The sequence below is a fragment of the Tachysurus vachellii genome, chromosome 18 (assembly GCF_030014155.1).
Source record: "Tachysurus vachellii isolate PV-2020 chromosome 18, HZAU_Pvac_v1, whole genome shotgun sequence".
Lineage (NCBI taxonomy): Eukaryota > Metazoa > Chordata > Actinopteri > Siluriformes > Bagridae > Tachysurus > Tachysurus vachellii.
The window spans coordinates 7331169-7357786 of NC_083477.1; the positions used below are offsets into that span (position 1 = coordinate 7331169).

At 41.7% G+C, this 26618-nt stretch overlaps 2 protein-coding genes across 7 annotated transcripts in view; one reads left to right on the forward strand and one right to left on the reverse strand.

Moving 5' to 3' along the window:
• On the forward strand, positions 1-15503 carry srebf1 (sterol regulatory element binding transcription factor 1). 5 transcript variants are annotated; one of them, XM_060893283.1, is made up of 19 exons: positions 1-471; positions 2716-3168; positions 4715-4902; positions 4986-5132; positions 5597-5815; positions 5915-6029; positions 6237-6391; positions 6580-6775; positions 6930-7114; positions 7283-7544; positions 7631-7797; positions 8721-8889; positions 9009-9117; positions 9462-9571; positions 9655-9787; positions 10203-10368; positions 10932-11126; positions 12601-12712; positions 13480-15503. In XM_060893283.1, exons 1-19 carry the CDS (start codon positions 363-365, stop codon positions 13698-13700), a joined length of 3411 nt encoding a protein of 1136 aa, XP_060749266.1. In that variant the 5' UTR covers positions 1-362; the 3' UTR covers positions 13701-15503. The 5 variants fall into 5 exon arrangements, with proteins under 5 accessions (XP_060749266.1, XP_060749267.1, XP_060749269.1 ...); XM_060893284.1 differs by having other exon boundaries at positions 4718-4902; XM_060893286.1 differs by having other exon boundaries at positions 2-471; positions 2716-3162.
• A 520-nt stretch (positions 15504-16023) lies between these two features.
• Positions 16024-26618, reverse strand: part of LOC132861421 (retinoic acid-induced protein 1) — a 35115-nt gene continuing 24520 nt past the window's right edge. The window contains exons 1-4 of one of the 2 annotated variants that reach the window (XM_060892935.1): positions 20172-26112; positions 19282-19375; positions 18947-18996; positions 16024-17455 (exon numbers count right to left, since the gene is read on the reverse strand). In XM_060892935.1, the coding sequence (XP_060748918.1) occupies positions 17447-17455; positions 18947-18996; positions 19282-19375; positions 20172-25913 (5895 nt within the window). In that variant the 5' untranslated portion in view covers positions 25914-26112 and the 3' untranslated portion in view covers positions 16024-17446. Of the gene's footprint in view, positions 17456-18923; positions 18997-19281; positions 19376-20171; positions 26113-26618 lie in introns of those variants that run through there. The other variant, XM_060892934.1, reaches the window with a different exon arrangement.

Sequence of the window (26618 nt, forward strand, 5' to 3'; positions counted from 1 at the left end):
GAAAGTAGCGTGGGAAACGTGACGTAGATCAAATCTGCGTTTTGATTGGTCTCAGGCGGTGTCACACAAAAGCGTCGGTTTCTTTTGGGTTTGCTCGCCCCGTTAGCACGCGCGTGCACCGACCTAAACTCTGTTTTAGACAAGTTTGTCTTGTACACCGGTGTGGAAATGGAAGCAGGCAGGATGCTGACAGATTAAAAAACATCAAAAAGTTGGATTTGGACGATTCTGTTATAAACAAATGAACCTGCACGTACATACATGAAGTTTTTCGAGTTTATACGGAATAACGTTTTGTCTTTGGATTTAAACCTTACACAAGTCAGCTGTAGAGAGAAAGAAAGAAGAGAGTCTGCAAGAAAATGAATAATAATATGTCTTTTGACGATCCGTCACTGGATAGCTTGGATCCAAGTATATCCCTGAATGATCCGAGTGATATTGACACAGCTCTGCTGAACGACATTGACGGTAAGATGAAGCTGTTTTGGAGTCCGTTTCCTAACCTACTTATTTACTTCCCTTAACGTTCACTGATGCTTTGTGTTTTGGCTTAATGAAGCTAAAGTCAGTCGTGCAGACAAATGCACACGTGTTAGACACATTCTGATACACACTGGAGGGAAGTTACAGCATATCTGACATATATATATATATATATATATATATATATATATATATATATATAACATATAACGTGTAGTGAATATGAAGGGAATTGCTGTATGAATAGGAAGCTCGTGACTGTGTATAATGCAATGTATAGCAACACAGAGCCGTATATTAGTGAGCACACGTTACGTAAACCTGTACAAACAAGGTATAAATCAAGCAATTTAAAGAAGAAGAAAAAAAGAGTTGTTCATTGTATTGAGTGTATCATGTGTAGGCATTGTTTGAGTTCTGAGTTGCATATTGCTAAAGGCCACGCCCCCAAGAACTTCAGAGGTTACTTCCGTTCATTCCCCTTACTGTGTCAAGCTAGCTAAGCAGCATGCTTCATCACGATCACTGCTTTATTATTGTTATTATTATTATTATTATTATTATTATTATTATTATTATTATTATTATTTCACCCAAACCTAATTTGAATCATTTCCATTTAATTCTAATTCATAAATAAATAAAATTCCCCTGTGTCATTTTAAAATAAATAAATAAATAAAATACATTCCATTTAATATGGTATTAAATATTGTGATATTGTATGATTATGGTGTGCTTTTTTTTTTCCATTGTGCATTTTAGTGTATTTTTCTCTATCAGGCGAGCAATTATACAGCACATAATAAGGAGCTGTATAACCTCGAGTAACCCCGGTGTCCGATAGTAACCCGTAGTTAGTAGAGCTGTGCGCGCGCTCCTCCCACCGCGTGTGTGACTGTGCTGTTGAGCTCGCGCGCTCTCTGATTGGTGGAGAGCGATCACCTCATCCAAAACAGTGGTGAACAGATTCCTGTCAGGACTGTGCACAGACACGTGTGTATGTGTGTGTGTGTGTGTGTGTGTGTGAGACATGTTAAATACATGTAAATTTAAGATTGTCTGTTGGTTTCATAAACAATAACAAAACAAACCAGGTAGTTTTCATCAGTAATAACAAACACATTAGCAACATAGCTTCTGAACTTCAGATTCAATGGCTGCCTCTCTGCATAGAGTCGACTACATATTTTATTACTATTGATTCACATTTCCAGATATTTTTTAACAGTTAATACTTCATTTAAAAAGAAGCTTTAAATAACTTTTAATGTGACTCTTCTTTGATTAAAAGTTTGGGAGAAAAGCCGGATTTGGAAGGCGTCTGAAATACCACACCGCTTGGGAATTTAGCAGTGGAATAATTCCTCCTTAGAGTATTTGGTTGATTGTGTCAGAGCTTGAGAAAGTTAATGAGATTCTTCAGCCTGTGTCTGTGCCCTGAATATGTAATGCTTTCCTGTGCCATTAGCAGTCTCCTCACTGGGCCCCGTAAACCAACGTTACCTGCCCAATGATCAGCAAACTGCTGGCTTTTTGCAGTAGAATCTTAAGAATCAAATAGAATTACAATTTAATTGTAAGTAAATAGCCATCAATAGCTTTTTTTGTTTTACAGTATTTGGGTGCACTCTTTATGGCTAAAAGTTTGTGGAGCCCTGACCATCACACACACATGTGCATGTTAAACATTTTAAAACCATGGCATTAATATTGAGTCGGATCGTCTTTGCTGTTATAATAACCTACACTTTTCTGTGAAAGCTTTCCACTAGATTTTGGAGCATGGCTGAGGGGATTTGTGCTCTCTCAGACATGAAAGCATTAATGAGGTCAGGAACTGATGTTGGGCGAGGCTTTCTGGAGTCTAATTGGTGTTCCTGTTCATACCAAAGGTGCTGATTGGGCTTTTGTTCAGGGCTCTGTTGAGGTCGCTTGACTTCTTGCACAACATTGCTTTGTGCAAATGGACATTGTTGTGCGCCAAGTTTGGGCTCTTATTTTTAGTGAAGGTAAATCATAATGCTACAGCATACCTAGGCAATTCTGTGCTTCTAACTATGGGGCACACAAATTTAGGGAAGGCCTACAAAATGGTTACGATGCTCAGCTGTTTGCAAACCTTTATAGTGTATATACTGAGTCGTTAATTCATGTTTTCTGACTTCCAGGTAAATTTAATAATAATTACCATTTCTCATCAGCTCGTCTCTTTTTATTCTTTCCCAGATATGCTCCAGCTCATCCACAACCAGGAGATCCAGGAGTTCCCGGAGTTCTTGTTTGATCACACCACCTTTCCTCCACCACCAGCTCCAACACATGACCTTTCAACCCTGGCTCCTTCCAGCTTGGCTCTCACTTCTCACACTTCCTCCACCTCATCCAATTCGTCAACCATCCTGAGCAGCAGCCCACATCTGGATGCTCTGCTGGGTCCCCCTGTCAGTCACAGCTCCTCCACCCCAGAAAAGACCTTCCATGCTCCAAAATTTCAGCAGTCTTCCTCCACCAAGGTAACATCTACTCCTGTGGCCTCAAGTCAGGTGAAGCAGCTCAAAGCTCAAACAGCTCAACCTGTACTTCACCCACCAAGCCAGGCTCCTCAGAGCCCTACATTCACCTCAAGCCCTCAGCAGCCCGTGACTAACTACACAAACCCGAATGGATACACTGGTATAGGTGCTTCTACCATTATCATTTATATTTAAGCAATAAGCTCATGCTAGATCATCTTGTAATGATATTCACATTGTCATAGTGTCAAATATAATAATAAACAAATACCATTTATTACCAGGTAACTACATGTTAAAGACAGTTTGATTTATGGTTGGAATTTGTTTCCAAGACCAATGTTAATATCTGTGTATAAATTTATTACAGTATCAAAATCTATTAACAAATAGATTTTACACAACATTAGATTGTTTGTTTGTTTTCCTAAACAAGTAGTACTTTTTATTTAGAACTTAGGAGAAGCAATAAGGAGCTTGAACTTTTTTGGAACATTAAAAAACTCACATGAAGCCGGTTGAAACGATGTCAAGCCTGCTTATTAGGGAAAAACTTTAAAGTCACTTAATAAAAGAGGAAAACTCTTGATACTTTCATGATAACGTATGCTCGAATTTGAGTGGCACATTATTTACATGTATATTTCGGTCCTGTTACAGCTGTTGTGGTTGGATATGCTTTAATTTAATGTGTTTCTCTGACAGTGTATAGGCCTGTAACAGGACAGTAGAAAGCAGCTTGTCTAATTTGACACTCCTGTGACTCAACAAAGTGTTAGTAAAGAAGGAAGGCGGAGTGGCCCTTTGCCCCATATTGTTATCAAGCTGCTGTGTTTAGTTCTCAGACCATCAGTGTATTGCATTACACTTGTCTGTCAGTATGTTAATATGCAGGTCAAATTTGATCTCACTATGGGAAAGTGATGCAGAAAGGCCAAAGAACAGGTCAATGTGCACAGACACGTAGATTGATCGCAGTCTGAGTCATCCATGTAGATTATATGACTGACTCTCGGGTGAATATAAAGTGAGAGCCAATGATTAAATTTATCTGTGTTCAATTTATTGGATCATTTATTTTGTTACCACATCCTGTAAACTCTCCGATTCAGCTAAGTGTTTTGCACAAAGATCGCTAATACTCATTTAGCACCTGCTCTAAATAAAAGCCCCATGATGGTGGTAAGGGTAGATATCCAGTGTGTATGTGACTCTGCAGGTGTTTTGTTTTTTTTTTTTGCTTTTTAAATCCAGAGTTCAGGTTTTATTATATAACACGTTAATAACTTTTATTGCTATAGGACAAATTTTATGATATAGAATAGCAATTAAATAAGGAAAGATCTACATGAAATTAATTAAAAATCTAAGTGACTGCCTTATTAAAGGATGAAACCACTTCATAGATCATAGATAAAATATTCACACACAAGTGCTTAATAGCATAAAAGAGATTTTGTTGTTTGGCCGCTTAAATTACGTGACATTCTGATTTTAATAATAGAAGTTGTGAAGTGAAACTACATTCTGTAGTTCAGTTTAACTACACACAAAATTTATAATGTAATCATAAAATTCTTCCAACTGAGGATAAGAATAATAAGAATAATTATTTTCGGGAAAATAAAGATAAAGATCAACTCAAATCAGATTTTAAAAGGAAGATTATTTTTTCTTTTCACAAGGAATAACATTTAAATTGTAATTTGCAGTAGTTACTCAGCAGGGCACTCAGCCTGTGCCCAGTGTGCCCCAGCCTGTGCCCAGTGTCGCCAGCTCTCCACAGAACATTCAGCCGGTAGCCATCCAGGCTCAGGTCCAGAGTTTGTCCCCAACTCCTATCCTCGCCGCCTCCTCCAGTCCTCCAGCACAGACTCATGTCCAGCAAGTTCCTGTAAGTGTGAGTACATGTGCACGCTGTGCCATTTACTGAGTTCTGTATTACACCTTGTGATTAATTGTGTGTGTGTGTGTGATCTGCAGGTCTTGTTGCAGCCTCAGTTCATCAAAGCAGAATCTCTCCTCCTCACCACCCTGAAGCCGGACGTGTCTATGATAACTACAGTCGCGTCTCCATGCATCACGTCTCTGACCACATCCACAGCTCCGATGCAGAGCACCTCACTGCAGGTAGCACTCTTGGTCCTCCATCCACTTTCTTACTTATTACTCATTACAACAAAGTCTTTCAATATTCCGCCAAAGCTTTAAATTTCCTTTCTAATCCAGAAGACTTCTTGACGCTTTCTCTGCATTACATCCCAATTCCTTTAAGATATTAAGCATGAATAATAAAGTTATCTATGGCACCCATAATAGACATAGAGCAGTAAATTCTTATTTATGATGCTTATAGTCAACAATGTATGAGGCATTGTAATAAATAGAGTTGTAAAGTTTAATGCATTTTGATAAATCATTTATAACAAACTGTATAATACCTTATTAAATGTAGAATTTAAATATTTTCTAATATTAATCTAATCTAATCTAATCTATGCAACTACATTTGCAAAAGTACATCACTGTATGTTCTTGAGTCACAGTTGGTTTTTGTTCACTTTCTCTTCACTTTCTCACTTTCTCCCTGTCAGGCTCTGATGAATGGCGGGACTATCCTGACCACAGTTCCTGTCATGGTGGACACAGAGAAGCTGCCCATTAACCGTATAGCCATTAGCAGCAAGCCAGGCATGCATTTCCATAAAGGCGAGAAGCGCACAGCGCACAACGCCATCGAGAAGCGCTACCGCTCTTCCATCAACGACAAGATCATCGAGCTCAAAGACCTGGTGGCTGGCACTGAGGCTAAGGTCTGCCTGCTACTGCCTTTTTTCTGTTCAAATGTAATATGTCGAATGCCTTCTACTGATATTTGGGCTTCAGTGGGCGAATGAATCTCTGTGTTCCAGCTGAATAAATCTGCAGTGCTGAGGAAAGCCATCGACTACATCCGCTACCTTCAGCAGTCCAACCAGAAACTAAAGCAGGAGAACATGGCTCTCAAAATGGCCAACCAAAAGAACAGTGAGTCCATTCATGTATCATGTGTTTACTTTAATAATGCTTCAAAGACTTCTGTACCTCTGTGGCTGGTTGCACTGCCAGGTTTAACTACTTAAATGTTTACACCCAGTTGAAACTTGAAGATCTAAATCCAGCTGATGTTCACAGTGTAACAGTGTAACAGTGCGGGTCTTGACTTTAGCCTGCTGTTTTTGTGTTTGTGTACAGAGTCTCTCAAAGACCTGGTGGCCATGGAGGTTGATGTAAAGGCTGAACTTCCCACTCCTCCAGCCTCTGATGCTGGGTCTCCGGAGCCCAGCGGCTCCTTCTCCCATTGCAGCAGTGACTCTGAACCTGACAGTCCCATGGGAGAGGACAGTAAGGTAGTGTGTCTAAGTTTTTAGTATTGTACATTTAGGAAAAAGGTCCATATAAAAGAGTTTTTCATAACGGACAGTAAGTTGTTTTTAGACCATGCTGATCATATCACAGCTTTCAGAATAGATTTCAGAAAACATTGATTTTTTTTTAAAATTTAATATAAATATTTCTCTCTCTCTTTCCCACACAGCCTATGGCTAATGCTGAGAAGGCTGCTGGAGGGATGTTGGACCGCTCACGGATGGCTCTGTGCGCCTTCACCCTCCTCTTCCTCTCCTTCAACCCGCTGGCGTCTCTGATGTGTGGGAGCCAAAGCAGGGCTGCAGAAGATGTTTCTCCAGGCCACGCAGGAACTGGCAGGACCATGCTTGCTGTTGATAATGCAGGTTCTGTTCCCTGTAACATACAGGATGAATTCTGATACACACTGTGGCCACATCTATTTAACATTTTGATATGTCAGGCTTTCACTAAACCAGATATGCAGACTCCTTCACGCTGACGTACACTATTGGCACTTACGGAGTGTGTATTTTGCAGCTGATTCATGGGGCTGGATGGATTGGATGCTGCCCACTCTGTTGGTGTGGCTGCTAAATGGTGTTCTGGTAGCTGGTGTTCTGATCAAGCTATTGGTGTATGGAGAGCCCATCACTAGACCACACTCTGAATCCTCCGTCCTCTTCTGGAGACACCGTAAACAGGCTGATCTCGACCTGGCCAGAGTGAGGGACACACACACACACACACACACACACACACACACACAGAGACACACACTTTTTTAGGTCTTTTAGAATGAGCATCATTTAAATTTAATTTAGTACCTTGCATGTTAGCCAGTTATCTAAATCTCCTGTGTTGTCTGTTTTCCTCTTATCATTTCAATGCAGGGAGACTTTGCCCAGGCCTCTCAGAACCTTTGGACATGTTTGAAGGCTCTTGGACGTCCTCTGCCCACCTCTCAGCTGGATTTGGCATGTGCTGTGCTCTGGTCCACCCTGCGTCTGTGGCTGCAGAGGCTGTGGGTAGGTCGCTGGCTGGCCTGCAGGGCTGGAACTCTGTGTGCCGATCGCCCCCTACAGGAGGATGCACGCAAGAGCAGCCGTGATGCCGCCCTCGTCTACCACCGCCTGCATCAGCTGCATATGACCGGTCAGAGAGAGTCTTAGCACATAGCTGATAGTGTGTGACATTCATGCAGGTGCTGCTTAATCTGACTGGCTCCTATGTGTCTGTAGGGAAGCTGGGTGGCAGCCACCTGTTCGCGATGCACATGGCACTGAGTGCGGTCAATCTAGCCGAGTGTGCTGGAGACTGTCTGTCTGTGGCCACGCTGGCTGAGATCTATGTCTCTGCTGCCCTGAGAGTGAAAACCAGCTTGCCCCGCCTGCTGCATATCACCTCTGTAAGAACACTGATTGTGCTCTGTCTCCTCACCTTCTGTCATCTCTCACATTGATTCCTCTCCGTCTGTTTCTCACCCTGAGCATACTATGTATGTGTCTGTCTGTCTCTCTCTCTCTCTCACACACACACACAGACTCTCCCTCCATGTCTGTCTGTCTCTCACTCTTACACTCACTCTATTTTCCACTTTGTGCCTGTCTGTCTGTATTCATCACTCTTACACTCTTGCCTTTGTTTCTGTCTCTCTCTGTCTGTTATGTCTGTCCCGCTTTCCCTCTTACAGTCTCACTCCTTTCTCTCTCCTTTGTGTCTGTCGGTGTGTGTTAACATCTAGGCCGATCATCCATTAATAATCAGATTGTATAAAAAATGCATGAAGCTAAATTGACATTTCTATCTAATTAACCCTTTAAACACTTGATTCAGTTATTCTTCTAAAGGAATATTATTCAGTAATTGGCGTGTGGATTAATCCTGACTTGTTACTGGTAAAACACACAGGAAAGGTGTGTAGTTTATAGAGTAGTTTATAAAGCATTTTCTCACTAACTGAGAGATGCTACGAATTTTAGTGAGTAAATATGGTGGATTTAATATAACAGGATATTTTAAAGATTTTAAAATGCATATACATTGAACATGCAGAATTAACATTGGTTAATTGGTTACTTGACAGGAAATTAACACTAAATGTCCCTCAGTGCATGCGCATTCATTTGTTTGTATGTTGAATATATAACCCCGACTTTTTAACATGCTGCCAAGTTGAGAGTACATGTAAACAGTGCCTTAAGTTCATTTGTATTGACGCCCTTGCATTCACAGTGTACACAGCCTATAGGACATTCACATGCTGACACAGTTGACTCCGTCTCTTCTTGTCCCTAACTGTATATGTCTCGACTTTGTCCGTCTCTGTAGCGAGGCTTTCTGAGTCGTGCGCGACAGGCCTGTCTGTCCCCTAGTGGCAGTGTTCCTCCTGCCATGCAGTGGCTCTGCCACCCTCTGGGTCATCGCTTCTTTGTGGATGGCGACTGGTCTGTACGCAGCACCCCTAAAGAGAGCATCTACAGCCAGGCTGGAAACACAGGTGTGCCCTTATATATATATACACACACACACACATCATACAGTCTAATAAATTAAAAATGGAGCATGTGCACATATAAAGGCTTTTTTTTTTAAGTAATGTTTTGTTTTTGGTTTCAGTGGATCCTCTGGCTCAGGTGACTCAGGCTTTCAGGGAGCACCTGCTGGAGAAGGCTCTGTACTGCGTCGCTCAGCCACGTGGAGACAAAAGCTCCAACGAAGGACAAGGGTGAGTCACAGCGAGCTCTTTTTTCACACATTGTCTTATAACTCTACACTCCAGACCTTAGAGTTGTACTCACTGCTTTTCTATCCACACTGCCGTCTGCCGTCGTGTGAGCACCATGTACACACTAGAATACAGTTTGGTTCTGCTCTGAGCTGAATGAACAATTCCCCATACAGCATTTGGAGCAATTGTGCTTAAAATAAAACAGGAGAAAGATATTCCTGTGTGAAGACAGCTCGGAGATCTTTATCTAGATAACACAATTTATTTGTTTTCATATTCCTATTCACTGATAATAAATTTGATGGGCAGTGTGTGAATTATATGTGTATGTTGTCCTATAGCGAGTACTCCGATGCCCTGGAGTACCTGCAGCTGCTAAACAGTGCATCTGATGCTGCAGGAGCTACAACACAGGCCTTCGCCATCGGCTCTAACATGGCCACCGTCACCGGTCGGTTCCACGTCTGTCATTTTCAACAAAGCCTCCATTTTTATCGTTCAGGTTAATTGAAGGGTTTTTTTTGTATGTGTTAGGATGTGACCCTCACTCAAAATGGTGGTCGTCCGTTGCCGTGGTGATTATTAACTGGTTGCAGGGAGATGACGTAGCGGCAGAGAGGTTGTATCCAGCGGTGGAGCACCTTCCGCGCAGTCTTCAGGCAGACGAGTAAGCACACACACACACACACAGCGGTCCAGACTGTTATAACAATAACTGTTGTAAGCTTTTTTTTTAATGTTTAATTATTGTAAGAAGCCAATAGTAATGATCTATCTATCTATCTATCTATCTATCTATCTATCTATCTATCTATCTATCTATCTATCTATCTGTCTGTCTATCTATCTATCTCTATTTATTTATATATATATATTTATAAAGGCTTTATAATCCTTGAGGTTTTGTCACACGGTCTTTATCACTATATTCTTCTCTCTATCCACTCACCCTAAACTCTGTCTTGATGGTTTGTTTTAATTTGAAGTGCTCTGTGAGTCTGTGCTGCTTTCTGCTCCACCCTTTCTGACTGTCTGCCTTTCTGTCTGTTTTTTTTTCTTCTTCTTTTTCTTTTTGCATGCAGAAGTCCATTACCCAAAGCCTGTTTGAACATGTTTAAAGCAGTGCGTGCCCTGCTGGCCAAACCAGAGAACAGACAGCTGAGCCTGAACTACTGTGAGAAAGCCAGCAGCCTGTTCAGAGACAGCCTTAACCTGGGGCCACACTGCAGCAGCAGCACCTTAGATAAGGTACAGAAATATATACACACACACACACACACACAGGGTTCAAATATGACAAGTGTAAAAAAAAACAAACAAACCTGGGGAAACCTGGAGTCCATGTACAGTTAGAGGTGAACTCGTCGTGTCTTGGCCTGAGCTGTGGTGCATTGTAGTTGCATTGCATGTGACTGAACAGAGTGCAATGTTCCTGCAGTGCAGCACAGAGCTGAGTCTCTTTAATTCTTGGACCAATGATGAGCAAAGGATGCTTTATTTCTGATTCAAGTGAGCTTGTCACATTCTGATCAGTCTAGAACTTTAATACATTGCGTATGTATTAGGACAATGGAGCAATTTAAAAACATTTTCTACTAACATGATTTATTTTAAGTTATTACAGTTTGGATCGGTTAAACAGTTAATTAAACCTATAAATATAACACAGTGTAGTTTAAGAATTAAATAACTGCTTATGATGGTGGTGGTGGTGGTGATTTTGTGTATTGTTTTCTAATAATCTAAAGACACTAATAACATTATACTGTGTTCTTGTCTCTTGTTCCTTCTCTCTGTCTTCATGCCTGTAGTTAGTGCAGTTGTTACTGTGTGATCTGCTGCTGGTGACGCGCACCAGCCTGTGGCGAGAGCAGCAGATTTGTTCTCCGGCTTCCCCTCAGCAGAGCTCGGCCTCAGCCGCTTCTCCAGCCGAGCTTCAGGGCTTCCAGCAGGACCTGAGCTCTCTGCGCAAACTCGCCCACAGCTTCCGACCCGCCATGCGAAGGGTAAGACACGCGCACACCGCTCAAACATCCACTATAAACACACACAAATCCGCTGCCGATGTGCTGATGAAGGCTACACAGAGGAGGCATGTGGCCACAGCTGGACACAGTCGGAGTGGATTCCAGCTCTTGATCTGGATTTAGTGATTTAGATGCTCTCATGCTGACACGCTGGTATTTTCCTCAGGCGTAGCGCTGAAATAGGCCACTGCTCTGCAAATCGCTGAGTGCTGGGGAGCTGTTTTTAACCACTGTAGCTTGTGTGAGAAGTGGAGTTCTACATCAGCATTTCGCTCAAAAATAGAACTCGAATACCATAATTTGTCATCCTCGGCTTTTGCTAACTTTTTCCGTGCATGTTCCGTTTTGGTCTAATTAATTAGTACGTTTTACATAATTAAATCCTGGGCAGTTGATTTTTGTAGTAAGTTCTGAAGGTTTAGTTTGGTCCTGAATGCCACTTGTGTATATATACTGAGAGGGAGAGAGTTGGTTCAGGGCATTAGAGTGCACCTGTATGTGGAAGAGGGCAGAGTGCACTGTCTTCCAGGTGTGTTACGTTGCCCTGTGATGCAGCATGAGCAGCAGTTTGTAGTAAGTCCTGAATTTTAATAACAGATACGAATATAAAAACAGTCGAATTTAATTTTTTTACTGATCAAACCATTTAATAGTCAGTTGTGTTATTTTCACCTTTTTTGCTAATGAAGCAATCTTGGGGCCAGAAACAGTCATGGCTTCTTGTACTTTCAAACAATATGATACTGATATCAGTTAGATTTATTCATGCTCGACCTGTTTGTCGCTGTATATGTTAAACTTTATTTTTTTTTCTAATATACATTTCATTCGTAGTCACAGTTCCAGTTTGTATCAAGCTATTGTTTCACCTATAATATATTAATATACCACTTTTTCATATGACTCCAGTTTAATAACTGTAGCAGAGCAAAGGACAGAGAGAGCTGCTGGGAAAATGTGCTGGATAGAAGATGAAAGAGTAGGAGACAGTAGAGAGAGGAAGAGAGGAAGAGACGTGTCAGCTTCTGAAGGAAGGATTAGCCCCCATGGGTGTGCTGTCTGCCAGCTTGTTAAGCTTTCTCTCTCTCTCCCTCTCTCTCTCTCCTCTCTCTCTCTCTCTCTCTCTCCCTCTCCTCTCTCTCCTCTCTCTCTCTCTCTCTCTCTCTCTCTCTCTCTCTCCTCTCTCTCTCTCTCCTCTCTCTCTCTCTCCTCTCTCTCTCTCCTCTCTCTCTCTCTCTCTCTCTCTCTCTCTCTCTCTCTCTCTCTCTCCTCTCTCTCTCTCTCCTCTCTCTCTCTCTCCTCTCTCTCCTCTCTCTCTCTCTCCTCTCCCTCTCTCTCCTCTCTCTCCTCTCTCTCTCTCTCCTCTCTCTCTCTCTCTCTCTCTCTCTCCCTCTCTCTCTCTCCTCTCTCTCTCTCTCTCTCTCTCTCTCTCTCTCTCTCTCTCTCTCTCCAGTTGTTTCTGCATGAAGCCACTGCCAGGCTGATGGCAGGAGCAAGTCCAACACGCACACACCAGCTCCTGGACCGCAGTCTGCGCCGGCGTGCCACACCTGGAGGCAAAATCGGTGAGGACTCAGATGGTGTGTGTGGGCAGATGTGTTTACATGCTTGTTTGCAAATATTCAGATACAGAGTTGTGTGTGTGTGCACGTGCGTGTGTGTGTGTGCGTGTGTGTGCTTTTTAAGTCCTGTTCAGTTCACACATGCGGATGTTTACCAGTACTGTGAAAAGAAGAGAAAAACCCATTTGCTCGACTCAGTTCTGAAAGAACTCTAGAGCAGATGGTAAACAGATTCAAGACGTGACTAGATCATAAATTCCCGCCTACAAGCATTATACTCTAACGGCTCTTAGACTGAGACACGAGAGTCTAATCAATACGCTTCCTATGCAGCTTTTATCTTTCCAACACTGCCACAATAAACAAAGTTTTCATTTATTTATTTTTATTAAACCTTAATTACACTTTCCCCACATGACCACATTCGTAACACAACTACAAATTCATTGATTCAAATTCACTGGCCCCCAACATCTGCCCCAAGGCTTCTATTATAAGTAGGTAAGCAGGGAAGAAGGTGAATTGATGATTAAATGATAAATGATGGTTAACAGAAAATAGTTAGAAAAACAGTCGAGAATTCCAATAATGAATCTATCCACTTTATTTTTATTTGTGGGTGAGTCTGCAAGCATGTGCTGAATATTCATTCAGCTACAGATGTGCTTATTTCCACTGATGTGAAATGTGTAGCTGTTTAATATTCACTGTAACATGCATCTATAATTAGGAATCCATTCAGTGTCGTGTGTGTGTTTGTGTGTGCGCAGAGGAGTGTGAGACACGGCCAGGCCAGCGTGAGCAGGCAGAAGCAGCCATGTTGGCATGTTGGTATCTGCCTCCGTCGTTCCTGTCGGCCCCGGGCCAGAGGGTGGGGATGTTGGCAGACGCTGCACGCACTCTTGAGAAGCTGGGGGACAAACGTACTCTTCACGACTGCCAGCAGATGATCATCAAACTGGGCAGCGGGACCACGGTTGCCTCCACTTAGAGACCAAGCAAAAGACCTCCCCAACATTACCCCACCCTCCTGCACTAACACATCAATCTCAAATTTTCTGTGCCACATTTTCTGGCTACAGGCTTCAGCCTTTATCGTTTAACCAGCTAGTAATCCGTTTCCCCCCCCAATTTGTTCATTTCTTTTTACCTTTAACAGCTACTATTTAAGTAATTTAATAATTTAATTTGTTTTTTCCTGTCAGAATGTTGAAGCGCTTATGGTTCATGTTTGACATCTTACTTAAAGGTGCAGTCAGTAATTTTAAATGCAGAAGTAGTTTTGCGAGATTTGGCAAAGTTCTCAGTTTTAGGCTGATGTCCATTTAAGGTCAGAAGGTGAGAAGAGAATCTTCAGTGTCTGTGGTGTCCCAGGCTCGGGGAACAGGAGAAAAATTAAGAGTATGGATACCGGTATGAAACACCGTCGAATCAATCAGAACTATAGAGGTGTTTCATTTTACCTCTTAATCCTGAAACCTGCTCAGACACACTAAGAATTCAAACATTGGCTTCTGCATGTTTTGGTTGGGGATTTGTTTTTGATTCAAAGCAAAGCAACTATCTTTCTCTTAAAAATTACTCCTCTGCCTTTAAAGTAATATTTCACAGAGAGCAAATAAAGCCGCTGTTAGTGTACTTATAATGAGGTGCTGGTGGTGTAAGCACCAGCTTTGTCCACTAGATGGCATTTTATCGAGTAGCTTTGAACGCTTATGAGGGGCATTCGAGGGTGATTGGACACGAATCATTGCAGTTCCTCTGAAAATGTAATACTGGCTTTCCACACACAGAACAATCTGTCTCCGGCTATAAGGTCACGATGGTGTACGTACATGCGTGTGCATGATCCCGTCTAAAGCAGCACATCAGACACCTAGTTATTTGCCTGCTGAGTCTCCTGGTTCAATGCAGTATAGCCAGGTGACTCAGCTGACTGGAAATCAAGGTTTAATCAGTGTGCAAGGGAGCTAGGCGTTAGGGGACATGGTGAGTGTGAAGAGATTTCCTTTTCATTACCATTTTCATCTGTACAGACCTTTCTAATCTGCACTACCCTTACCGGGGCTGACTTCTACATGATTTACGAGCGTGTAAGGCTTTACGAGATTCTTTTCTTGTAGCGTTTTCCTTGTATATATTTTTAAAGATATGTATTTATAATTTTGTCTAAAGATGTTCATGAAAAGTATTTTGTAGGAACAGAAAAAAAAGGACTACTTGGATGTTTCACTGGAACACAGTGATGGAGCAGAAAACATTACTTATGAAGAAACAGAATAGTGGGGTTAAAAAAAAAAAGTGCTCAACAGTGCGAACATGAAACGGTTTAGGGTTTCACTTTAAAAGTGGAGAACCTGACTGCTGGACATCTAGTCCCAGATAGGTGGGAGAGACTCCTACAGTGTGCTTGTTCTCTAAGAGTCTTCTGTTCGATTTTAAGAGAACAGTTTCAGGTAAAATGGATGGCTGGAATAATAAAATGAAGGGTCTCAAAAATATCTGAGCCAGTAAGTTTTGACTGTTCACCTTCGTTCGTACCTTTTATCCATAAACAAAATTTTTAGAGATCCAAATACCGTCTTTATTGAACTTTCAGCCACTGTAAAGTTTCAAATGAGCTTTGTTAAATTTACAGTCAAGTTTCAGAGCTTGTATTGTAAACAGCTGACTCATGACCTGTATGCTAATCAGTGTGTAGAGCTCATAGTCAAAAACGTTTGAACAAGTCTCTCTGATTGTCGGCTTCTTGATTTATTCTTGAGAATGTAAATAAAAGTTGTTTTGTAACATATGCATGATCTCTTGTCGGTTTGTTTAAAGCACGTAAAAGATTAATATGATCGTAACTATTGTTACTTTTTACAGATTATTAATATTGTGAGTGAGGTGAATCAGACCTGACATCATCTTTACCTATAAAGAATGACGCAGCAGCACTTTGGTCTTTTAGTCTGTTCAACACTCTCACCTCCTCATCTGTACTCCGCTCGAACAGATCCGTTTCCTAAGGTTCAAGCCTTTAAGGTGCATCTCATAGATCTCACTGATTAACTGCACTGTGTTCTTAAAGTGTGTTCTGGAACATGGACCAACCCAAAATGACTTGGACATGGACTAGTTTGTGAACAGATGCACGTGTGACTTCAGAAAGCATTTTGATGCAAAGAGAATAGTTGTATTCAGAGAAAAGCTCTAAACTGATTTATATACTTTGAAAAATGATTTCATTAAAAAAAAAAAAAAAAAAAAATCCTTAGTCTCCATTTAATCTTACAGCTATGCAAAACCGTTGTGCTCGACGGAACTCTGAATCCTTCACGTGACCTTCGAAAGATTTCCGAGCCTCATAGATTTAAAGAAAATTCTGCTTGCTTCTGTCAATTATAATAAGTAGAATTTTGACTCTTTAGTGATGTGGTGGAAAGATGGTGGACGCTGACTGTGGATTGCTTTGTTTCAGCAGAACAATAGCAGAAGAAGAGAATATAAACCACAAGATGTATCTCAATAGCAAAGACACCTGTGGATGTTCACAAATCCAGTGTATTTGATGGCAGCAATACAAATAACATTCCAAACATCTCTTAAAACATCAAAACATCGCAGTAAATCCTATGGGTAATGTGGACAAATACAATTCTGAAAAAGGCATTTGAATTCATTGTTTTTAATAACATTTTAAAGGCAATAACATATTTGTTTTATAGAAAATAAACATCTCTAAGAAATACTATACACCATTATAATAGTACATCACATCTTACATTTAAACAGCAGCAAATACTTATATACACAATTACTTCGAATTAATGATCGTAAGAATAACTTTAACTTAATCGTTTATGCGTAATACTGTGATGGGCTGAATGTGGAGTAACGTAAAATAGCCTACAATATTGTGTTTGTTACGTACAGCATAGTGATGAACATAGAGCGCATCGTTTAATGTTCTTTTGTGTTTTCTCCAGTTTCTTTTTCAGTTCCGGTTCTTTCGCTTCAATGTTAAAATGAAACAGTCTTCAGTAAAGAAAGGCCCTTAAATTTAAGGTGCAGACCTGTACATACTGCTGCACTGTTTCCCAAGATCACATATTTGGACAGATACCAGCGCTGTCTAAGTGGTGCCATGTGTTTGCAAACGCACATCAAAATACATCTTGGAAGAGCATCATATTAAAATAATATTTTGACTTTTTCAGAATATTTAGACCTGTATAGCACACCATGTACATTTTTTTAAATAACACTTAAGCAGATATTGAATTACATCCAATGGGTGCTTGATGCATGACATCTTCGAATCTGAATGCCTTTCAAAATCACCAGGCATGCCTCTGTGCCAAACGGTGGCAGGGCTCAGGCCGCTAGAGAGGGCCGCCAGCCAAATCTGCCTCCAGGTGTCCCCGCCTGATAGCATCCCTTCCAGAAAAGAAAGATTGGGGAGGAAAAAGGAATCAAACGGATGAGTGGCACATTCAGGTTTTTGACCAGCGGCTTCCCTTTTTTTTCTCACAGAGGAGCTGCTCAGGCAGGCGGTGATGCTGCAGGGGGGGTGGGGTAGAGTGGATTGTAAGCAGGTGCCTCAGAGCCTTGTAGGTTGGATGCAGAGATGATCTGGTCTCAGGTCAGTATTGCTACAGAACCTTGTGCTTCAGCCGAAGCCGGTTTCAGTTTGAGCTTGGTTGCGCAGGCAGACGTATGTCCATGCTGGCTAAAAGTCTTTGAACTCCTATATTACATAGCCTGGCAAATAAAACAAATATGTCGAATCACAATAGGCAAGCAGGAAAAGCATTATAGTCACGTGTCAACCTATCTAATTTCTTCATGAATAGGACCTATCCATAGTGCATACAGTATACCGTGGCTATGAGTAGAAGACTATAGTGTGTGTGTGTGTGTGTATTTGGCTCTGAAACAGCAGCCTGGTGTGATCTCTCTAATTGCCCATGCTGAGGCAGTAGCCACTGTGAAGGCTGATGTGAAGGCTGTACCAAGTGGGCCAATGAAGCTGGCCAGCACTCCTCAACCACCCAGCAGGACTACCCCCTAATTGTGCTGGCATACAGCATTTTATACACAATATTTCTTCCTCTTCCATCTCCTGCACCAACACTGCCTCTGCTTTTCTCACTCTTGCATCCTCTCTGCGCTCATCCAACCAGCCCTCTGGCTAACAGCCAGGATCTATTTCCCTCTGTATCGAGCCATGATGTAAGAACAGCCCTTGATTCTCTTTGAAAAGGTGTGAGCCATAGCCCTGCTCTTGTTTCCTTGTTGCCTCTGCTGCTTTTGGACCGCTCTAAACCGATGGTGCTGTAATCCAGGGTCTTGCTCATGCTGCCACTAAAGCCCCCTCTAGAAAACGAGTCTGTGCATGTGTAGGCACAGAGAAAAAGAAAAAGAGGAAGACATTTCCTGGGGGACTTGCATGGGGGTGGAATATCTACTGCTTGCTTTCATTAAAACAGCAAATTGGCATGGCTGAGACCTAAAGCCTTTAGATCCCTGAGTCAATGTGCTTTCAGCTTGTTCTGAACTCCTCACTCTCTCTCCCTCCCATCCTTTTTGTCCTTTGACGTAGGACAGGAAAGGAGATGGGAGGGTGGTTTGATCTGTTGCCAGGTTTTCTCTCACTGGTTGTCAACTACTGCTCTACCCCTGCACAGTCTCTCGCTCCGTACTTGCTTATCGCTGCAATGCAAGCCGGAAACCTGTAGGCAGTTTGTAGCCCTGAGTCATAGTCAAATCACCTAGATTTACATCCACGTCAACGTGCAAGTGAAGAGCAGTCAAATCCGACTACGACTTTAAGTCACTGGTATAAACACTGTACAAATTAAGGCTATTTGATTCATCCTCAGAAGCACGGTATCTTCAGCAACACGTTCAACTCTAAAAATCTGACAGTATCCCTAATGCTAATTTAGTGTGGTTGGGGATAATAGGTGTCAGAAAGCCAAGATCAGTGAGCATCTAATTAGCATCCACTGTGCAAGCATGACTATTGCTGGAGAGATGGCTCATCAATAAGGGTGAGCTCCTTGCTAGACTTGTCTGTTGCCCTGGGAGATGGAGCTGATGAGCGGCGGCGCTTTACACCTCCATTCACTCCCTTTTGTTAGGGAGGTCAACAAATGTTTCAGCAAGGCCACTGATGTACAAGGCATAATAGGCATGTTTTTAAAGATCAAAGATGTGCTTTTATGTTCTAGAATGGGCTCAGACACGTACCTGGTGTTTTGGACATTTTATCAAGAAATTTTCTTCGTCGAATATGCAGCCTGACAGAGACAGAGAAAAAAAAAAGAAAAGAAAAAAAGAATTGGTGAAAAAAGACGATGCTCATGCTGAAAATCTGCCTCTTTTCATATTTTTACTGTCAATAGATGTGCTGGCATTGTGTAATGAGAGCTGGGAAAAATCTATACATCATTAATATTTACCATGTGGAATCATAAGCCTGAGATAAATAGATAGATAAAGTCTTAAGGACTTACAGTGTATAAGCAACTCGTACATTTACTATTTTTGTATAGTTAACAGTATATGTATTCTTGATGGCATACCTGTCTCTTTGGCGCAGACATAGTGGTATTTATGAATACAGTTCTTCCAGCTACAGCTGATGGAGGCTCCTTCAGTCTGGCACTTAGAGCATTTCTGTAATAACACATACATTTATTAAAACAGCTCAAAACAGAGGATCGTTATATTTAAAATAGATTCTTCTGACCCAAGCCAGTTACTACGTTTTTACATTAGTTGGTTCAGGTTATCCTGTTTCTCGTATCCTTTAATTAAAAAAATAAATAAATAAATAAATAAATAATCTTTTTATGTTAAAATCTTTTTCCCCTACATTAATTTATTTTTTTTTCATTCGTCTGTTTTTTTTTTGTTAATTTTTAAATGAATTTTGTGGCTTATATATGTAATAAACATTCTCGAATAGCCTGGATGTGTATCAGCAATAAAAAATAATACTAGTAGCTAGTAGCCAGAAAGCTAGATTAAAGATTGCCATTAGTGTCTGATGCATATGCCATTACTGCTAGTACATGGTCTTTTATGGAAAGATATGGTGATTGAATTTGTATATCATTTATGAAAATAGAATACACATTTTAAACTGCTAGTAGTCTACATTAAATGTTCTGCAGTGGCATATTTGGGTACTGAGTATATGATTTCTAGACTTGTCTGATGAAACAAGTAATGTTGACAACATTCAACATCTAATTTTAAAAAAATGTAATAGATTTTAAAAAATCTATTACATTTCTTGTTTTAGTGTGTGCCAAGGAAACAAAAATAAAAATAACAAGCCTTCCACCTTTCATCCAAATTTTCATTTTGAAATGAAAATCTAATAAACGCAGCATACATCTATATCTATACAACTATCACATATGTTTAAATTGTACATTATAAAACATTATATCGCCCCTATGCTTACTGTGAGCGTAGATTCCTGTGCAGCTTCCTTCAGTCCGTAAAGTTTGCCTGCGATTAGAATCACACCACTGGTCCAGACAGTGCAGGACTCATGTGCCCAGTGCTCATTAACCTCAGCCTCCAGCTGTAACCTCTGCAGAACAGAGTAAGAGCCCTCCTCACCAGCAGGGGGATCTCCTCCCCCAGATCTCCCTTGCAACAGCTGGAGTCTTTTAAACCTTGCCTGCAAGCCGAGACGACTTTTAAGTTGTGCCCTTCTTTCCCTCGTCACCTGCCTGCAATCTCCTTCACTTGTCCCCTCTTGAAGTAAGTCTTTTTCTCCCTCTCTCTTCATGTCACTGATTTGCTCAGAAGTGCACATGGCCACCTTGTCTTGCTCTCTGTCTCTGTTTTGCCTGAAGTCTTCGTGGTATGTTAAAGACAGTGTTTTCCGTGGTATAGTATTCTCAGGGTAGTATGGGCCACACAAATCCCCAAGCTCTCTGTAATTTGATGGCTTTCCACACAAGCAGCATATTAGACACCTGTCAGTTAGGCTTCTGTTAACTAAGGGGCCCTGAAGCATCGCTGATGAGTTTGGTATTGTCTTGTTTTTTTCTAAGTTCTTTTTTCTTATCTGGACGAGCAGATGCTCTTCCTCCGGTTTGTTTATGATTGTGCAAAGGGAAGCGAGCTTTTTGGACCTGTCAATATGTACGTATGGTTTGAAAGAATGCTTGCTGTCATTTGTTTTTATACAATCTGTCAATATCCCTTTTACAATAGGAACACACTCCTTTTTGAATTTTACCTTGGCCTTGAGTCCCTTCACAGTGACCTTGATGGCACTGTTGTTATTCTGTTGGGTCTTTTTTTTTGGCCCAGGCTTTTTTTTGACCTTTTGACGTTCTTCATTTCCTATATGCTGACTGAAGTCTTCTTGTTTCTTTTTAAGTGACGGCCGCCTGCCTCTTTTTGATTTAATTACTGTTGAGCCTATTTCTATTGAAAGCTGTTCACCCTGTGTCTTCTCTTCTGTGTTTGAAAAAAGAGAAGTTGGAGGTGACGACAGTGGAGATGCTGGAGGAGAGATGAATACATCAGTCTGCTCATGTGTTTCCGCAATTGGCACATTCTTTGCAAGCTCAGTGCCTTTTCGTCTCTTTTTCCGTTGCTTCAGATGCATCTCGTGGTTATTTTTAATGGCTCTCTGTTTGGCCAGCCTTGGTGTGTTGATAATGAGACTCCCAGTCTCCAGCGCTATATCTGGTGTGTCAGTGCTCTCCACTGTGGCCCACTTTCTGCGCTTCTTTCGAGGAGTTTGGATACAAACTGTGTCTGGAATCTCATCAATGCTTACTGTACTCTCACCCTTTTCTGTTGTCATCATTGTAATGTTTACTGCCTTTCTTTTTTCTGTTACCTGCAGTTCTTGTGATGGCTTTGGTGCTAATTCTTCAATCACAACATCTGGTTGGATATTTAGAGGCTGTTTTTTGGATGCTGGAGATGTGATTTTCTGAACCATTGCTTCATATTTAAGTCCTCTGCCTTTCCTAGGAGGCAGATATTTTGTTTTAGTAGGACACTGAGGAGGCACACAAGGTGTGTCGTTGATATCTTCTAAGGGAAGGTTATCTTTGGTCAAGGTTCTGCAAACAGATGGTTCTAATTTATGGCCTCGTTTTCGTCTTCCCTTTGAACCTTGGGCTTCTACTACTAACTCATGTGACTGCGGTTCCTGTGTTTTTGTTTGACTTACTTTCAGACCTTTCTTTTTCTTGACTGAGTCTGGGGCTTGTAAACTAGATTTTCTCTTGATTGAAACTGACACAATTTGCTCATTGAGTTGACTAAGTGAATCTGCACAGAGATCCTCAGGGCTGGGTGATTTTAACGTTGATGTTAGGTTCTCGCAGGGCTGAGCAGCAGACACGTTCTGTATATGTAACTCAGTGGGCTTTATTGCTCTTGCCTCAGTTGATGTCTCTCTCTCTTTCTCCTTGACATCTGTTAACTGCTCGCGTGTTTGTTTCCGAGATCTTAATACCATGGACTTTTGATCTTTTGCTACAGAATTTACAAAAGAAGCATCCAAAGCAGTATCCAAAGTGGAACCTATTGTGCTGTCAATTGAAGTGTGCAAAGTAGTACCAACAACAGTTTCCAGACTGACTGCAGTGTGTTCTTGTTGTTCAGGACTTTCACTCATGCAGCTGGTATCTTCAATATGTTCTGTGATAGCATCTATATTATTTTCATATTTAATTGATTTGATCCTGGAGGTGAGTCCTTTTGGCCGACCAGGGCCCTTAGGAATTACTCCTTCTGTAGGCTTTAAACCAGGTTTTGGACCAGGTTTCAGAACAGGTATAGCAGCAGGCTTTAAACCATGCTTTTGACTAGGTTTTGCACTTGGCACAGCCCCTGGTTTTGGGCCTGGTTTTGGACCAGGTTTTGAGTTCGGTTTTGGGCCAGGCCTCAAAGACGGCTTTGCACCAGGTTTGGGACTCTGCTTTGGGCCTGGTTTTGTTGCAGGTTTAAGGCCTTGTTTTGGACCTGGTTTAAAAACAGGCTTTGAACTAGGTTTTAGGCCAGGCTTTGTGCCAGGTTTTGGTCCTGGTTTTGGACCGGGTTTTGAACTGGGCTTTGGACCTGGTTTTCTTCTCTCTTGAGAACACACCTTTGGGGTATTTTGTGATCCTAAAGAGCGAGTACACATACGGGATGGTATGCCTTCCGTTAGAAGTTTTGGTGTTTGACTGATAATGTCCAGCTGAACAGCCTCCATCTGATCAGAGAAGATGGCACTGTTAATTGAGAGCATGCTGGGCTTTTGAGGAGATGGTGAAGCCCCATCCCTCTCTACACTCCTCATCCCTGCATTTGAATGAATTAATCTTCTCCTACCTCGTGCATGCTTTCTGCCCAATAGTCTTGGATGTGAAGAAGGAGCCATGGGCTCTGGTTTTGTTGCACTGGGACAGCTTATACCTGGTTCTACATCCTCATCACCTTTCTGTGGAGAGGGTGGAGTATCAGCCCAAGATGGTGCAGAAGATATTATTGACTTGCCTGGCAACTGAGGGGAGTCAGGCTCCAGCACCTTTGCATCACTGTGATCAATGTGATCCCTCACCTGATTCTGAGGTGTTGTTTTCTCATTGAGAGCTGAGAATCCACTCCTGACAGGGTGAGACTGATGTGCAATGTCACATGTGACTGATGTCCTTTCACTGCTTCGGTGACCTATGTCTTGGGCAGGGGTCTCAGCTATTTCAGTGTTGACCACACAAAGTGGTCCACTTGTTGTGTCCCCTTGATTATTACAGGCCTCAGTAGAGGACTCTTCTAGTTTTGCTTTATTATTAATCACATCTTCATTGGACGTCAGACTTCCTTTCTCTCTTTCTTCAGTGACTGAATATGATAGAGCAGATTGTTGCTCATCAAAGATATCATTCTGTCTCTCAGAGGTTAACAGTCTTTCCTCTGAAAATTCACATTCAGAGGTGAAATGAGGTGTCTCTGAGCTTTCCTCTTTCCTTGGCAAATATAAACTAGGCTCAGGCACATCATTTGTAATGGCTGGTGATTCTGTTATAGGATCATCACCATTGTTCTGTGATTCGGATTTGAACATTTCAGATTTCATTCCTGAATTTTCATTTCCTTTGCTAGTGGTGTCACAAAATTTCCCAACAAAGTCTTCTTCCTCTATTTCATATTTGTTTTTTAGTTTTTGATAGATGTTATCTTCTGTTTCATAAGAATAGCTTTCATTTGACACTTCTTTATTTAACTTATGAAAAAAGGAGGGGCACTTCTCCTCCTCTAACCACTCCTGTCGTTTATCAGTAGCCTCAAAAACTTCTCCTTTGCACTTAAGTTCTTTGGGCAGTTTAATTTTCCCAGTTTCTTTTTCATCATTTATCCTCTCAGTCCAGGCAGATTCCTCAAAATTCTCCTTCTGAGTACTTTCAGACTGCTTTATGCCTATTGGAGAATTACTCTCCTGCTTCATAGGGCTTGGGGCTGTTATGCTAATGGGAGACCTTTCGTTTCTAATGGTTCTGAGAGAACTGTGCTGCTCTTCTCCAAATGGCACTTTCTGCACCCTAGTCTCACAGCTAAGATTATCTTCAGAGGCTGCACTCTGTATACTCCGATCTGAGTCACCCGACCTGACAGACATATCATCTGTTGAGTTCATGGAGCAGGTAGAAACTGTGTCCAGACTCAGTTGAGACTGTGCTGAAGCATTTGTTGGACCTTTGCCCTGACCAAAGTAGTAGTAGTTACGTTCCATCTGATCTTCAGTGCTGCTAGAGTATCCTACTTCTAGAAGATCAGATGGCATAGATCTTGGGGCGCTATAAGAATCGCTGGGAAGAGGAGCATGTTGGCTATCGGGACATGAAGAGTCCTCCACCGCCTTTAAGTGGCCTCTGTATTCCTCTCCCTTTTTTGGCTGGTTTCGCTTGTTACCTTTTTTGTTGGCCATAAGAGCTTCTGAGAGCAATAACTGTTGGACATTGTTGGAAATGTTCTCTACCTGAGATGTCAGAGCATTGAGGCTCCACAAGCTCGGGTTAGAAAAAAGCTTCTCAGAAAAACGTTCCTTCATAGAGCTTGAGTAGCTCTGAGACTGGTGATTAACACTTGGGGATGGGTGGGTGTGTGGTGGCATTAACATGTTTGGATCTTGCAAATTCACAGAAGAGGAGGAAGGGTTAATTGGTTGGCCATACTGGAATGTGTCAGGATTGGGCATTAAGGGAGAAGGTGTGGAGCTATATGAAGGTGACCTGCCCACAGACCTTGCAGGTGAGTGGCTGGAGCTCGGACTGCAGTTCTGGTAATACTGTTCAGGTGACCTCACAGAAATATCTGTTATACAGTAGTTTTGTTGGGGCTGGTTATAATGTGGAAATTTTTGAAGACTCTCTGGTGTACCTGACATTCCCTGCAAGGACGCCTGTTCAAATCCAGCTCTTGAAGGAGGTTGTTGATAGCCATAATTATTCTGTGGCCGATAGCCACTCTGCTTCAGACTAGTGTGATTACCCATCTGCCTTGAATACTGGGCATTAGGTGGCCATCCACTTTTGTAGCCATGTGGAATCGGATTGCATTTCTCCATGTAAGATGATGAGGTGGAAGAAGGTGGTTGGGAGTGTTGAGGGAAATGGATGTGGCTCTGTGAGTACATTATCGGAGATGCAGTAGGATTGGGAGGATGACCTTGCTGATGAGGGCTTGTATAGACAGGAGCAGAGGGTTGGGAGGGGAGATGGCACTGGCTATGAGAAATAGCTAGCATGTTCTGCTCAAGGTACTGGGATGAGCCACTTGCCCCAGGCTCAAGATGACCCACAATATCCTGTTCATACTGAGATATTTGACCAGATTCATCCCACTTTTGCTGCAAGTGTCCCTCACTCATGTACTGGGACGAGTATCCAGAATTTATGTGGCTACTGTAACCAGCCTGTAGCTGCTGGCTTGGAGCTTTTCCTCCTCTGTATGGTTTCTTGCTCTGAGCTGAACTGCTGCCATAGCTGGGGTAGGGTTGCTGCCCATAACAGTCCTTGGAGCTTGTTCCTGCTGTTGGCATTCCTGCAGCAGAAAGAGAGTGCACCTCATAGCCTTGTGCGGTCTGGCTGTGATGTCTGTAATTCTCAAGGCGAGATAATTCATGGGGTTCCTGCTGGTAGCAGCGCTGGTTGCCCTGGAAACCACCCCGCTCTCTGAAGGACTGCATGGCTTCAGCTAGGGGGCTCCTTTGGAAAGAGAGAGAGAAAATGAGAGAGAATATTTGCTGGCTTGCTTTATCTGTCTATCAGAGATTACCCTGTTACACATTGAGATCAGTCACTGTTTTTACGATATGACAAATTTAATTGTAACTCAAATATAGCTTACTCAGCCTTTTAGAAAATCAAATCATTAATCTCCATTTAATCAACAAAAATGTCAGTTTCCAAAAGCAGCTGTGCTCAATCATACAAACACTACTATATTTTAGGAATTTCAACAATAAATCATTGTAAATCAATTATGTATTACTCATTCAAAATAATAAACTTGAGTGACTTGATAATTACTCAAAGAAATGAGGAGTATTAGATCTAGAACATACTAGACTCTGGATCCCCGGGGTTACCTAGGGCATAGATTGAGAACTGCTGCTTTGAAAGGATCATCTATTAAAAATTTGCAAAGCCTCATAACCCCTCTTAATGGTTACCACTAAAAACATGCTGTAGAATCGGAAATGTTGTATAGCGTCTGTGTAGTACACAGATAATCACAAAGGTCTTTGTCCTGAAAAGCACTGAGTGACCTGCAGATAACCATGACCAAGTGCTTGTTTCATGGAGGGAATGATGCACTATAAAGGGAACCTTGTCACATAGAGAGAATGCAACAGAAACTGTTCAAATGCTGTACTCCAGCACAGGGAGCC